Source organism: Penicillium lagena (assembly GCF_028827675.1).
Source record: "Penicillium lagena strain IBT 129212 chromosome Unknown utg000006l_segment0_segment0, whole genome shotgun sequence".
NCBI lineage: Eukaryota > Fungi > Ascomycota > Eurotiomycetes > Eurotiales > Aspergillaceae > Penicillium > Penicillium lagena.
In genome coordinates, this window is record NW_026623227.1 from 2,241,426 (window position 1) to 2,254,739 (window position 13,314).

At 50.7% G+C, this 13,314-nt stretch overlaps 7 protein-coding genes across 7 annotated transcripts; 2 read left to right on the forward strand and 5 right to left on the reverse strand.

Moving 5' to 3' along the window:
- Positions 1–42: 42 nt before the first annotated feature.
- N7510_009047 (ankyrin repeat domain-containing protein) lies at positions 43–873 on the reverse strand (the record flags this gene model as incomplete). Its single annotated transcript, XM_056980972.1, has 1 exon — positions 43–873. One exon carries the CDS (start codon positions 871–873, stop codon positions 43–45), a length of 831 nt encoding a protein of 276 aa, XP_056831181.1.
- A 789-nt stretch (positions 874–1,662) lies between these two features.
- Positions 1,663–2,067, reverse strand: N7510_009048 (VOC family protein; the record flags this gene model as incomplete). The annotated part of the gene is made up of 1 exon (XM_056980973.1): positions 1,663–2,067. The coding sequence occupies one exon, from the start codon at positions 2,065–2,067 to the stop codon at positions 1,663–1,665; it is 405 nt and encodes a 134-aa protein (XP_056831182.1).
- An 857-nt stretch (positions 2,068–2,924) lies between these two features.
- Positions 2,925–4,418, reverse strand: N7510_009049 (serine/threonine protein kinase; the record flags this gene model as incomplete). Its single annotated transcript, XM_056980974.1, has 2 exons — positions 2,925–3,164; positions 3,210–4,418. The coding sequence occupies 2 exons, from the start codon at positions 4,416–4,418 to the stop codon at positions 2,925–2,927; spliced, it is 1,449 nt and encodes a 482-aa protein (XP_056831183.1).
- Positions 4,419–4,475: 57 nt separating this feature from the next.
- N7510_009050 (uncharacterized protein) lies at positions 4,476–6,419 on the forward strand (the record flags this gene model as incomplete). Its single annotated transcript, XM_056980975.1, has 2 exons — positions 4,476–4,692; positions 4,765–6,419. 2 exons carry the CDS (start codon positions 4,476–4,478, stop codon positions 6,417–6,419), a joined length of 1,872 nt encoding a protein of 623 aa, XP_056831184.1.
- Positions 6,420–7,389: 970 nt separating this feature from the next.
- N7510_009051 (cytochrome P450) lies at positions 7,390–9,084 on the reverse strand (the record flags this gene model as incomplete). Its single annotated transcript, XM_056980976.1, has 4 exons — positions 7,390–7,570; positions 7,629–7,795; positions 7,852–8,970; positions 9,022–9,084. The coding sequence occupies 4 exons, from the start codon at positions 9,082–9,084 to the stop codon at positions 7,390–7,392; spliced, it is 1,530 nt and encodes a 509-aa protein (XP_056831185.1).
- Positions 9,085–9,660: 576 nt separating this feature from the next.
- On the forward strand, positions 9,661–11,256 carry N7510_009052 (HAD-like protein; the record flags this gene model as incomplete). Its single annotated transcript, XM_056980977.1, has 4 exons — positions 9,661–10,334; positions 10,450–10,499; positions 10,549–10,694; positions 10,756–11,256. 4 exons carry the CDS (start codon positions 9,661–9,663, stop codon positions 11,254–11,256), a joined length of 1,371 nt encoding a protein of 456 aa, XP_056831186.1.
- A 149-nt stretch (positions 11,257–11,405) lies between these two features.
- On the reverse strand, positions 11,406–13,209 carry N7510_009053 (dolichyl-P-Man:Man(7)GlcNAc(2)-PP-dolichol alpha-1,6-mannosyltransferase; the record flags this gene model as incomplete). The annotated part of the gene is made up of 3 exons (XM_056980978.1): positions 11,406–12,781; positions 12,835–13,137; positions 13,200–13,209. 3 exons carry the CDS (start codon positions 13,207–13,209, stop codon positions 11,406–11,408), a joined length of 1,689 nt encoding a protein of 562 aa, XP_056831187.1.
- Between the last annotated feature and the right edge of the window lie 105 nt (positions 13,210–13,314).

Consider the following 13,314-nt stretch of genomic DNA (forward strand, 5'->3'; position numbering starts at 1 on the left):
CTGGCACTAATACTACCTCCGTAACAATTTACATTGTCAGCCTCATCGTGCGTAGAAGTTGCCTATAGTCCCATTCCCATTCTCGTAGTTTGTCCGACACCACAGTGGCGTTAGTCCGTTAGAATCCTGGGAGTCTGGGTTGACTCTTTCCGTGGCGAGCAGTAGCTTGACTACCTCCTCATTGCCATTCATTGCCGCCCACAATAGGGGCGTCCGTCCCGCAGAATCCTTAAAGTCTGGGTTGACACCTTCTGTGGCGAGTAGCAGCTTGACTACTGCCTCGTATCCTTTTTCTGCAGCCAACGACAGGGGTGTTCGTCCGTCGGAATCCTCGGAGTCTAGGTTGGCGCCCTCTGTGGCAAGCAGTAGTTTGACTACCTCCTCATTGCCATTCATTGCGGCCCACGAAAGCGGCGTCCATCCCCAAGAATCCTGGGAGTCTGGGTTGACGCCTTCCGTAGCGATCAGTAGCTTGACCACTGTCTCATGCCCATCTTCTGCCGCCCACGATAAGGGTGTGCGTCCGTCGGAACCCTGGGAGTCTGGATTGACTCCCTCTGTTGCAAGAAGTAGCTTGACCACGGCCTCGTGTCCATTCCGTGCTGCTAACGCGAGCAGCGTTTCATCGAATTCAGATAGAGATAGGGGATTAGCTCCTTGATCTAGCGATTTTTGAGCTGTCGCGTCTTGCCCCTGTTCTGCAGCCCACAATAATGCCGAACTTCCAAGTTGTTGTACATCGTAACGGTAAAGGTAGGGATTTATGAGATTGTAAAGGCGGGTATTTGTTCGAGCAAACGCATTTATATGCTCTGCGAATTCCAGATCCTTTGCGATGCATTGCAGCAGTTCATTTGGTAAACGAAGCAGCATCTCAAAAGGATTTCGTTTCACGATGGATGAGCTGAAGTGGACAGTGGGTTAGGAGAGGCACGAGAGGTAGCATGTGTATAGCAGGTTCGCGTAAAATACATCATTCAAAGGTCACTAGCGTCATGTGCCCTGAAACGAACGTAGTGAGAGGAAGGGAACTAATCAACGCGCATGTACGTGCGCGTCCGCAAAATCCGCAAAAGAAAGGAGCTTGTCTACGTAGGACCGCTGCTGCCACGCGCGCTGCCCGTTCGTCCTCCGCCTTGCCTTTTCCATATTGACTTACGGCTCGCGAATTCGAAACTCTCTATACACTTTCCGTCCTTACAGTAGATTTCGAAATCAGATTCCCGACACTCACGCTTTGTTTCTCGGCCTGTACCCGAAACCACACTAATCCGTATTCGGCTAACCTATACAAAACCTTTTCTCAGGATAGACCCTTCTTAATTCTAGAACGACTGCATTACGTATAATACTATATGTCGGAATCTAGACGAACGGAGGGTCCCACATGGAAGTGCAAATCACGAAGAAATAAATCTCTGATTAAAATATATCTAGAGATGTCCAACAATTTAAAGGGCGAACTTACTAATACTAGACTGATAGTAATTCATGATGAGGGGTAAAATCACTGTATGTTATGTGTAAGAATTCCAATTCTTGACACTATATATTATACGAAACTCCTATACCCTACAACCGCAGCACAGTACCTCAGTATCTCTCCTTGTCCATCTCCACTTCGGGGCACGGGCACTTGAATATTAGAATTATTGCATGATCTCAATCAGGACATTTTTTCTCTCGCTGAATCAAGTCCCACTGGTTGCCATACAAGTCCTTAAATACAGCAACGATCCCATAATCCATTGTTGCCGGTGGCCTTACCCACTCAACCCCATTCTTAGTGAACCGATCATAGTCCCGCTGGAAATCATCCGTCTCGAGAAATAAAAATACGCGTCCACCGGTTTGACTTCCGATAACGGCTAGCTGTTCCGGCGTCGAAGCACGGGCGAGCAGTATAGTTGTCGCGTCTGGCAATGCACCTGGGGGGCGAATGGTGACCCAGCGCTTGTTAGGCTCTTGATTGTCCTCGACGAGGGTGAAGCCGAGCTTATCGACGTAGAAAGCGAGAGACTCGTCGTAGTCGCGGACGACTAGGGAGATGTGGGCGATGTGAGGCATAGTTCGTGGGTGACCTTTGAGGTAGATGGTCGACGTTTGAATTGACCGGGCCGGCTGCTCGTTTGAAAACAGGCCAACTTAGACATTGACAGTATTTTACAATGACTCATTGGTCGCTGAATTCTAATACGTTATAATGAAGCCGCAATTCGGCTAAGCAGGGGTTGTTCTTATTTTAACCCAATACGGATTAGTGTCGATTTGGGGGGCATCTGTTTTCGAAATCTACTGTACCACCCTCTCCTTTTCATCGTTTCGGGGCCTATGCGCGCGCCGCGCGCGTCTTCCAGTAAGATACAAGGTCTTTTCTGATAAGCGGACGATCTACGACCGTACCGTATTGAGATTAGAGTGTTTCGGATTAGGGTTCGGGAAGCAAGTCGTGAGAGAAGGAATCGTGTCATGAAAACCACTCTTAAACTCTAGGATACAGCGAACCTTGAACAGAAGTTGCATTCCAGACAAGACTGTTCAACTTGCAGACTCTAGATTCGTGGTCTGTACAAACTACTGTGATACACAGCGGATGCAGTTGACGTTAACGAAGAGTTCAACTAGTACTGTTCGGTTCGTGGAGATAGAAACTTAGTTGATGCCAATAGCAATGAGCTCAAGTTTGGCTTCTAGGCATTGATTTATGCTGGCCCATCAATCAGGTTATACTTGTAATATTCTATAATCTACCTTGGTCCTGTCCTTTGACCTGTCTGATCCTGGCAGCCTATGTGATGTGGTCAGGATAGAGTTCAGATGGTGACTTGGTAAATGGACGATAGGGAACTGCGTAGGGGAGACGTGCCTCCTTCGTCACATTGGGTTGGGCCCTCGTTGATCATTCCTTCCACGCCCACTTGTATCTACGATACTGCAACACCCACCTCAACATGACTATAACTGAGTTCTCGCTCAAAGTTCAGTGTCCAATAAAGCGTCAAAAGAGACTGGTCTCCTGGCCCGAGGGTCGCATCGGGAGATACCCATGAATACCCTCGCTTCAGGGCGACTACTATGCTGATGGTGAAGTAGCCCCATCCTCCTCCACTCATCTCGAACGGCGGCAGATGTTGCACGGAATAGGGGTGTTCGAAACTTGGATGCTGAAGGATGAGAGACGTCCGCTAGGTCTATGGGATAATACATACTAGGAAAAAATGTACGTCCGCGATGATATCCTCCACTGCTGGTGCAGAGACGAAGAAATGCCATTCATGGCGCACGTTGTTCGATTGATGCATATTCCCGATTTCGATAGTCACAGGGGATATCCGGTGGGGCTGGATCTGCCCCGATGACCGCGGCACAGGCGCGCAGCAGTCCCCCCACAGCGGCTCCGGCGGTGTCGGCCTACGCAAGGTATTGATCAACCGCAAGCGTGTCTCAATATGCTCTGCCGTTGGGCGCGTCTGTGCAGCTCGAGCAAGCATTTCCCGTACCAGTGCCATCAGTTGCTGATCAGCCGGGGACTTGACATTGGTCTCCCTGAAGTTGAACCAATGCAAGATGGAGTCGAGGTTCGCGTGGAACGACTGGTCCTTATTCGGTCGCAGGCTCTTCAGATACTCCAGCGAGTATCCGTTGCATAACCCAATCATCTCGAGGAACACACAGCCCAGCGAGAATATATCCGCCGAGCGCCCGTTGGGCTCGTACTCGGCGACCTCGGGGGCGAAGTATTTCGGGGTCCCGCGTTCGCCGTTCTGCGTGATACTGTGTGAAATGCCTGTGAAGTCGGTGGAAGAGCCGAAGTCGGTCACCCAGAGTCCAGCAGGCGAGAGGAGGATGTTCGCTGGCTTGATGTCTTTGTGGCGGATGGACCGTTGGTGCAGGTATGCGATTGCGCTGGACGTGCACCCGATGCTTTGCTTCAGCCGGGTGGACGCAGAGGAAGGAGTATCAATACCTAGGCTGCGTAAACACTGGGTTATCGTGGCTGTATAGTCAATTCCTACGTCCCCAGTCCCAGGGCTCTGTAAGAGTTTGTCGACGTCTTCGAGAAACGTCCCCAGATCACACACGGCAACGGGCCACAACAACAGCCCCAGGAATGGGCCATGGGTGTATGTCCCGACAAGCTTGATGATGTGCCGACCATCGAGTTTCCTCAGGATGTCCATTTCCCGCAGGTCTTGCACCCCGATCTGCCGCCGACAGTATCGTCGCTTCCAGGCCACTGTCTGTCCACATACTACCGTCTCGAACACGCCTCCGTTCATCCCATGGCCGAGGAATCGCCCTTGTGATAGGGGGAGGGTCTCGTCAGTGTGAAAGTCGACGTGGGATGTTCCACGACCTGCCCAATCCAGCCCGTCTCCGGTCTCGTCTACATACTTTGGGACCCTGTCCAAATCCATACCTAGGGCTATCTCGTGGTTCGTCGTGCATACTCGTGTACCTCATAATGATCAAAGATGGTCGATCTCACGAGGATCCCAATACGAGCCGCACCCCACGTTTATGCCCCATCGGGCTTAGTTGGCATTTACGCTCGTGGAGATGGTTTGTTTCAACAGGACCTGTTGCCACTCATAGCCATCACTAGCGATGCGATGGACCCGATATCGCTAGCGGGCTTCGGCGTTGGGGCCATCGCCCTCACATTCCAGCTCTTTGCAGGCTGCGTAAAAGGTCAGACCAGGTACACTCTTACTCCCCTCCTAGGCCAACCAACTCGCTAACGGTAAGATAACACAACAACAGCCTACAATCTTCTGTCCGATGCAGATGGCATGCCATCTCAGTTTCATTATTTGCGCGTCCGCTTGAAAATAGAGCAACACCGACTGCTGAACTGGGCCGAAGTGGCCAACCTGACCGAGCAGAATGACTCCCTTTGCGCAACCCTGCGGTTGAACGAGGCCCTCGTGCAGCAGGTGCTAGGCGAGCAAGAGGCTATCCTCGCGGGTTTCTGGAATGTCGGCCACCCGTACCGATCCCTAGTTGATGGCAGCCAAGGTGGTTCTCTCTACAATGCGGCAGGGGAGTTCGAGTTCCAAGAGCGGTTCCCGCACGTCAAAAGCTCACTCGAAACCAGAGCCCTCAGGTGCATGGAGAGGATGCGACGCTATCCACTGCGTTTCCGCTGGGCGGTGTTCGATCGCGAACGCTTAGAGACCGCGCTGGCGCGGCTCGGCGTGCTTAACGATGGCATGCAGAGCCTGCTCGACTCGCAGCAGCAGTCTACTCTCCATCAAGTGCAGACCCGCACGTCCATGCAGGTCCTTCAGCTGAACAACAAGGTCGACCACCTGCTCCAGATCTTCCAGGCGGGCAACATGCAGCTCTCCTTGACGCACAACGCCGAACCTCGGCGAGAGACAGAAGTCCTGGCGACGCTGGCGCGCTTCAAGGCGCTGAACATAGAGATCAATTCGAATTCAAGTGATCGACTCAGCGAAGACGGGCTCTTAGACGCGGATTCCTGTACCATCTTCCGCTCCTCCCCAGCCACTTATATGACAACGGAGATAGAGCGCTCAGTCGGTCTGTATGAAGGCAATCCAGCGTGGATTGAATGGAAATACTACGACCCAGTGCTCCAAAACGGCCACCCCGACCAGTTCACCGAAGCACGAATCTCCAAGCTATCAGCCCTTCTCAGAAATTCTGAAAAGCCTACGCAGTTCCGCACGCCCGCCTGCATCGGCTACTTCAACGACGCACCACACAACCGGTTCGGGTTGGTCTTCCGTCGTCCCACTGATACCGCATCCGCCCACGCTCCAACTTCGCTCTTCGATCTCTTCCATGACGATGAGAAACCGTCCCTTTCCGCGCGTGTTCGCCTTGCACACACCCTCGCCACCGCAATGCAACATCTTCACTCCACTAACTGGATCCACAAAGCCATCCGCAGCCAAAACGTAGTCTTCTTCACAGAACCCGGCCACACCGATCTCTCAACCCCCTTCCTCTGCGGCTTCGGTCTCGCGCGCCCAGCCCACAACACAGAGATGACCGAGCGACCTGACACCACCCCGCTGTATAATCTGTATCGGCATCCGCTGGCACACGGCGACGTCGCGACAGAGGGTATTGGGGGTTTCAAGAAAGCGTTTGATATTTATAGTCTGGGTATTGTGTTCCTAGAGACAGCGCTGTGGATGCCGCTGCATCGGGTGCTGGGCATTGAGGGTGAGAATGTGCAGGGACATTTCCGTCCTGGGGTGACGAAGAAGGTACAGGTTACATTATTGCGGGAGCGTCGGTTTCTCGATATGGTAAGGGCTGCTGCGGGGGATATTTTTGGGGATGTGGTAAAGATTTGTTTGGAAGGTTTCGGGGTGGATGAGAGTGAGCAGGGCGAGAAATTTTATGAGGACGTTGTCCTGAGGCTGGAGAGGGTTCTCATATAGGTAGGGTTGGTTGGGATCCAGTAGGCTTTAGGCCTGGTCATGTCGGGAGAAGAACGAATTAATAGATTTCTAGGAGATTATATGTAGATCTGATACTACACGTACTTAGTTGCGTCCACTGTGGCCGCCTGACAATTCGTAGAGCAAGTGCCCGGGACTCGCGGCACAAGACTTAAGATAGATTCAGGCAGTAGACCCTCTTGAACGGACGATTTGACTCGATTCTATGGATGCTTACTATATTATAATACTAAAACATTTGTGACTGTCTGCCGATTACAATGGCAGGCGAGCAGGGATGGTACAGAGAGTAACCAAAATTGGATTCAGCGTTATATCAAGTTAGGGTTCGGGAAATAATTCGTGAGAGTACGGAGTATAAACTGATTTCGAATACTGCAGTACACTACTCCCATTCCCAACCTATATGTATCTCTATCTCACCCGCATTTACACCTTAACCCTCGGCCTAACCTTCAACTCAACCCACCATCCCCCCAAAACCATCGTCTTAGTCATCTCTCGCAAAATCTCGTACACCACGACAGCCGACTCCCCCAGCAGATCACGAAGCACTCTACCTTGGACTACAACAATTTGTCTATTATTTGCAAGCTTAAGATTTCGCGGTCCATAAACTGCTTATTTGTTCAAAGTCACAATACTTTCATACTGCTTGTTATTCCGGGTTTAAGGTGATATAAATCTTAGGTATAGAATCTTGTTAATACTAAGACTGACAAGCCACGGGGAATCCACGACACCGGGCATCTAGTTAGTATAAAAAATAAAGACTCTACGCTCATTGGAAAAATGCTGGAGTATTTATATCCAGGAAATTACAGCCTTTCATTATCTGCACTCGATTCAAGGATTACATAGACTGATGGAGGAGACGTCCCTGAGATGGATAGACAACTTGAAGAAGGGTCATTGGTGATATTTCAGGCAGAATGTGTTGTCATTTCCATCACACAGAAGGTGACACAAGCTTTTCTGAAGCAGATGGGGTAAGTTTGACCCAAAGGGGCCCTTTGTCCCAAATAATATAAGCACGTTGGTCAATCCAGTTGGAGCATTCAGCTGACAGCTCTAAATCAAAGTTCCAAATCATCAGGGCCAGTATAAGGCTTGCCTCAGCAAATGCCAATCTGCACAAACCAGGTCAACTTTCTAACCCAAGGTCCTGATGAAAATCATTTTACTTACCGCTTCCCCGGACATGCCCGCGGGCCTATCGAAAATGCCTGCATGGCATCACTAATATCATGGCTTCCTATACTATCACCTAGCCAGCGTTCGGGTAGAAATGACTGCGCTTCCTGGAAGTTGGATGAGGAGCGATACGTTACCCACGACGCGATAGCGACAGATGTCTGGAAAATTTGTTAACCGTAAATCGCAATTTTAAGTTATGATCGAGTCGCCATACCTTCTCTGGCACGAAATTGCCTGATACTGTAGAGCCTCCACTAGGCACAACACGGGGCATGCCGAGAGGCAGCGGTGGGTACATTCGCAATGTCTCCTGTAGGACAGCCCGTAGGTATGCTAAGTCCGCTAGCGAGGAGAATGATATTTCCGATGGCGAGGAAAAAGAGTTTCGGATTTCCTGCGAGAGCTTCTGGTAAACTCTCGGAGACCGAAGAATAAAAAACGTGCAACCCGACAAAAGGGTAGCAGTGGTCTCACTGCCCGCCATCATCATAAAACTGTGGTTGGATAAAGCTTCCTCTGCGGAAAGGGTCGATTTTGGGTCCTTATCAGCCCGTATGTAGCTACTAAAAGTAGGCTGGCTCGACTCGGACTCCTTTTTCTCAGAAAGCTTGGATGAGACAGAAGCGAACTTTTTGTTACGATGACGGAGAATATCGCCGTAGAATAATATTGCTGCAACGTAAGTGATCCAAGAAAAGGCTGGGAAATATGCACCCTGGCTGAGAACAGCCCAGGCTTTGATTGAACCGAACAGCATATTTACCCAAGGGTGATTTGTTGCACTTTCGAGGCAACCTAAGGATTCGCCGAACAGCTCGAACGACATAAAATCGAACATGACATGATTGTACCATTCAGTCATATCCACAAAGCTATCCGACTTCCTTTCACCCAAATTTTGAAGCCTTTGGACAAGAATCTCGACAAACGGCCGCAGAATCTGCTCATGAGACCTCAATGCGGGCTCTGAAAATGCTCGGAGAATGGCCTTCTTCTGCCGACTGTGAATGTCATCAGGAGCGACCACAACACTAGGTGCTTTCTTCTTAGATGCATGATAGAATCGCATGTCTTTCGAAAAGTTCCGCGAGTGACCGTGGATATCTTTCCACGCTTGGCCATTCCGATAACTCAATTCATCTGGGGCGACTCGAACAACGTCTCCATATTGATCATGGAGACCCTGTATCCGTATATGCAGATGCCCGCGGACATAGGCTGTTGCGTAAGGTATCCTCGATATGGTCCAGAAGAAAGGACCCGGATAATGTGCCAGAGGGTGAAGATGCCGCCTAGATATGATCCTCCATGATATGAATGAAATAAGCTGCCACTAGTCAGACTCTCGGGGCCTCTTATCCTAGTAAAAGGTGGAAATACTCACTAATATTGAAATGTGATAGAAACCGTAAAGAAAGCCCATTGAAGTATTTGTAACGAAGAACATGTTATGGTCAGCGATGGATTTATCAGAGCACATATTAGTGTAGACACAGCCATAATTGTGACTTGATATCATCGTATATTTCTTGCGCAATTACTTTCCATAATCGGCTAGCTTAGTGTTGATTTAGTGTTTCTTCGGTTCTATTCACCGCTATTCACCGCTATTCACTCTAATTGTCGGTCTGATCTCTCCAATGCGTGTGGGGTTTATAGTTTTAATCGCCATCCGCCGAAGTGATACGTCCATCCAAGATTGAGTCATTGCTCCAATTCACACTATATCGAACACATTCTGCTGATCGAACGCCACTTAATATATTTTCTGCACGCCATTATCACCATGTTCAGCATCATTAATCAGGTCAGCTGTAGTCCGTATGTCTGTTCCTAGCCTTGAAAATTCCCTGTTTACCTTTGCTTCCAAAGTTTATTTGGTTTCGCCGAGGTTAAATAAATAGCTACTTTTCCTTGTCCTCCCACATCCTACAAAGTACATGATCGAGGCCTCAGACCTTGTTCTCCCATATCAATCACTTCGAATACACTCCCATGAGCTTTTTTGTCTATTTCGTTAGACATGACCTTAAGCAACATTCCGAATCTCAAGGCCAAGACCATTTTGGTTGACCTTGGAGGCATCTTTATGCATGCACCAACTGACCGGACGCTTGTGACTGGGGACTCTACCATTTCTCTACGAAGACTCATGTTGTCATCAATCTGGATGGACTACGAATCTGGGAAGCTCAGCGAGGAAGATTGCTTCGCACGGTTAGCCAGCGAACATCACATTGAAGCGAGTGAACTAGCAGCGATGATTAGTGATCTTCGTCAAACTATCACTTACGATGAGAATACTGCTGCGGTCTTTAAAAACATCAAACAGTCAAAAATCCGCATTTTCCTGGTGACAAACATCTCTCACGAGGACTATGCGGCGCTCCAAAGCCTGTGGAGTCATGCTTTCTGGTCTATCTTTGACGGCGTCTTCACCTCATCGGCACTCGGCGTCCGAAAGCCCAATTTGCGTTTCTATCGTCAAGTCCTCCGAGCCACGAGGGCGACTCCTCATGAAACCTTCTTCATCGATGATCGTCCTGAAAATGTGCTCGCGGCTCTCAGTCTCGGTATGAAGGGTACATCTGACACTTCTGACCTTTCCCGATCGCTCGCCAACTTTATCGGGAACCCCATCGAGCGAGGGCTTGCCTTCTTGCGAAGACATAGCGGGAAGTTCCCTACAACCACCCAGTATGGTGAAACAATTGATGAAAACTATGCACCTCTCTTGATGAGAGAAATCTTGAATGACAAGCACGCCTCCCTTGGATAAGGCCCCTGGTCACTTGCTAATTGTTATAATCAGGAGCTTGGTGGATATTGAAGTCCCGCCTCGACTTTGGAACTTTTTCAGTGGTGAGTTATCTGAAGACCTTTTTCATTTTCATGCCTGATCGCGATTCAGGGAAACCGAAATACACGACCGATGACTACCCCCCAGACTTGGACACCACATCACTTGGAATGATAGCTTTCCCTCCTGACGAGGCGACGGCCCACTCTATTCTAGACGACATGCTTGATTATGTTGACGAAGACGGCAACATCTATGTAAGTTGTGAAAAATCCCTCAATTCACTTTAAATGGCAACACAGCTGACTTTATACACAGGCGTACTATGATAAATCACGGCCGCGAGTTGACGCAGTGATCACCCTCAATGTTTTGATTATATTCCACAAATACGGGCGCGGTCACGAATTGCCGATAACGTTAGAGTGGATGTTTAATATCCTGTTGAACCGGGCATACATAAACGGTACACGCTACTACGCTAATGCTGAGTGGTTCCTCTATTATATGGTGCGCCTTCTTCGCGAGTCCATTGATCCAACGCTCGAAGAAAGGTTCAAGTGTCTTCTCCGAAAACGTGTGGCTGAGAGGATTGGCAGTCCCGGTGATGCGTACTGTCTGGGTATGCGAGTACTTGCTTGTAGGTATCTGGGTATTGAGAATTACCCGGATCGCCAGAAGCTTGTGGATATGCAACAGGAAGATGGCGGCTGGGAGGCTTCTTGCATGTACTACTTCCCGGGAAAGAAACGGGAGGTCGGAAACAGAGGAGCTAGCACAGCTTTTGCCTTGAAAGCTCTCGAGGATTGGTCTCCTTGACATATTAGGTTCACGAGTATTGTTGGTCCCGAAGGTACGGTTTGAAAGAGCATCTCTATGTTCGCGGCGTGGAACCCGAAGTCGGGCGCTTCTGTATCTGATTTCGAATATTGCAATACACTACTCCCATTCCCAATCTACATCTACCGCTATCTCACTCGCATCAACACCTTTACCCTCGGCCTAACCTTCAACTCAACCCACCATCCCCACAAAACCATCGTCCTAGCCATCTCCCGCAAAATCTCGTACACCACGACAGCCGACTCCCCCAACAGATCACGAAGCACTCTCCCCTCCACGGCACCCTCAGCAAGATCCTCGGGTCTGAGGAGCTCAACGCCAGCGAACCCCTCCGCAACAGCGACAGTGTCCCACTGCGCAGATGGAAGCGCAGCGCGCAGGAGCGTCTCGTCTGCATCGCGGTAGGACTCGTCGCTGCTTGCTTCGACGAGGATGTAGTCGAAGGTGTCCCAGAAGGCGGGGGTGGACTTAGCGGATGAGTCTTCTGTCTTGTCGTAGATCCAGTCGGGGCGCTGGAGGAAGCGCGTTGCGCCTGTTTGGCAGGCGAGGTTTCCTAGGTAGACGGTCGCGTTGCCGGATGAAGTAGAGTTCTCTTGGGATTCATGAAGGAGGCGCAGCGCATACCCGCCTGGATAGTTGACCGCGGAGGCGGGGAGGAGTATGAACGTCGAGATGCAGAGCGACGCAACTGTAGCAGCTACCATGGCCCACGCAGCGATGCGATTGAACCACGAACGCGTCTGGTGATTCCACAGATATGCAGCGCCCAGGGCCGCGGAGGCCGTTAAAGGAGGCACAGCGTAGACGATAAAGCGCCACTCCTTGTGCGGCTGGGCGCTGTACATCACGACAAAGACGAGCGATGGCACGAGAAGGGCCGTTGCGGAGCGCTTAGTTGCGGGCTGGCGTAGGGAGACGGGGATGGCGAGTAGATAGGTCAGCGGGTTGAGGAGCAGGCGCATGAGCGCAAAGAGATAGAAGTAGAATGGCTGCGTGCCCCATTTTGACGACTGGCCTGAGACAACATTGAAAAGGAATGCATTGAGTTCCGGCCAGACCAGACGTTGCCAGAACGCTGAGTCGACTGCCACGGACGCGCCCACGCCGACAACTAACCCGGCCAGGCCGGCGGGGATAGCGTCGGGGATGAGACTGATCTGGTCCGTTATGAGCATGAAGACCGTTTGCGCGGCGACGAGGAGAGCTAGTTCGGAGCGGAAGATTACGCCTGCGACGGTGAGCAGGAACAGTGCCAGACGAGACGAGGAGCGCGGCGGGGGCGCAGAGCCTCCGGCACTGGGGAGGAGGAAGCGCATGGCTAGCGTGGTCAGTCCGAAGGCGAATGTGTTCGACAAGGGCCGTGAGGCGTAGAAGATGAGATGGAACTGGCTGGCTTGTAGGGCCATGTACCAGGTCGCGACGACGCGGCCGTAGCTGCGCCGTAGGCCGTGGGTGTACACGGCCAGGGACAAGGCATTGAACAAGCCCAGGATTAATCGAGCTATGGGGTGTTTGTTAGATTTATCTGAGATGTTTCATTCCAGAAATACATACCCAGGAATTGCTGGTCCGCCCCGTTCACCACCCAGCTCTCGGGCACGACGCTGAGCAGCTTGGCGAGCACCGCAGCGCCAATGGCTGTTCGGGGCACGGCGCCGGGGAATTGAAAATGATCATAGGCATCAGTAGCGATGTTAGTGTTGTTGCCACCGTCGTATCCGAAGCCTGGAAAGCTAGGTAGGCCGTTTATAAAGATGTCATGCACAGCCTGGATGTGAAAGCTCTCCTCGACCTTGGTGTAAGGCGCCACTAGGAGATGAAGTGATATGAGTGTTGAAAACACGACAAACGCCTTGACTGCTCAGGAATTTAGTATTTGCTGTGTTGGGGATATACTATCTAAATGGGGGTGGACTGACTGGCTGCCATGGATGTTTGTAGTTGTTTGTATGTAGTTTGGTTGCGGGCAAGGTGGCTTTCACCTGCTCACCTCCGTCACTGACCAACCACTTCTTCTTCGCCCCTTCACTACTC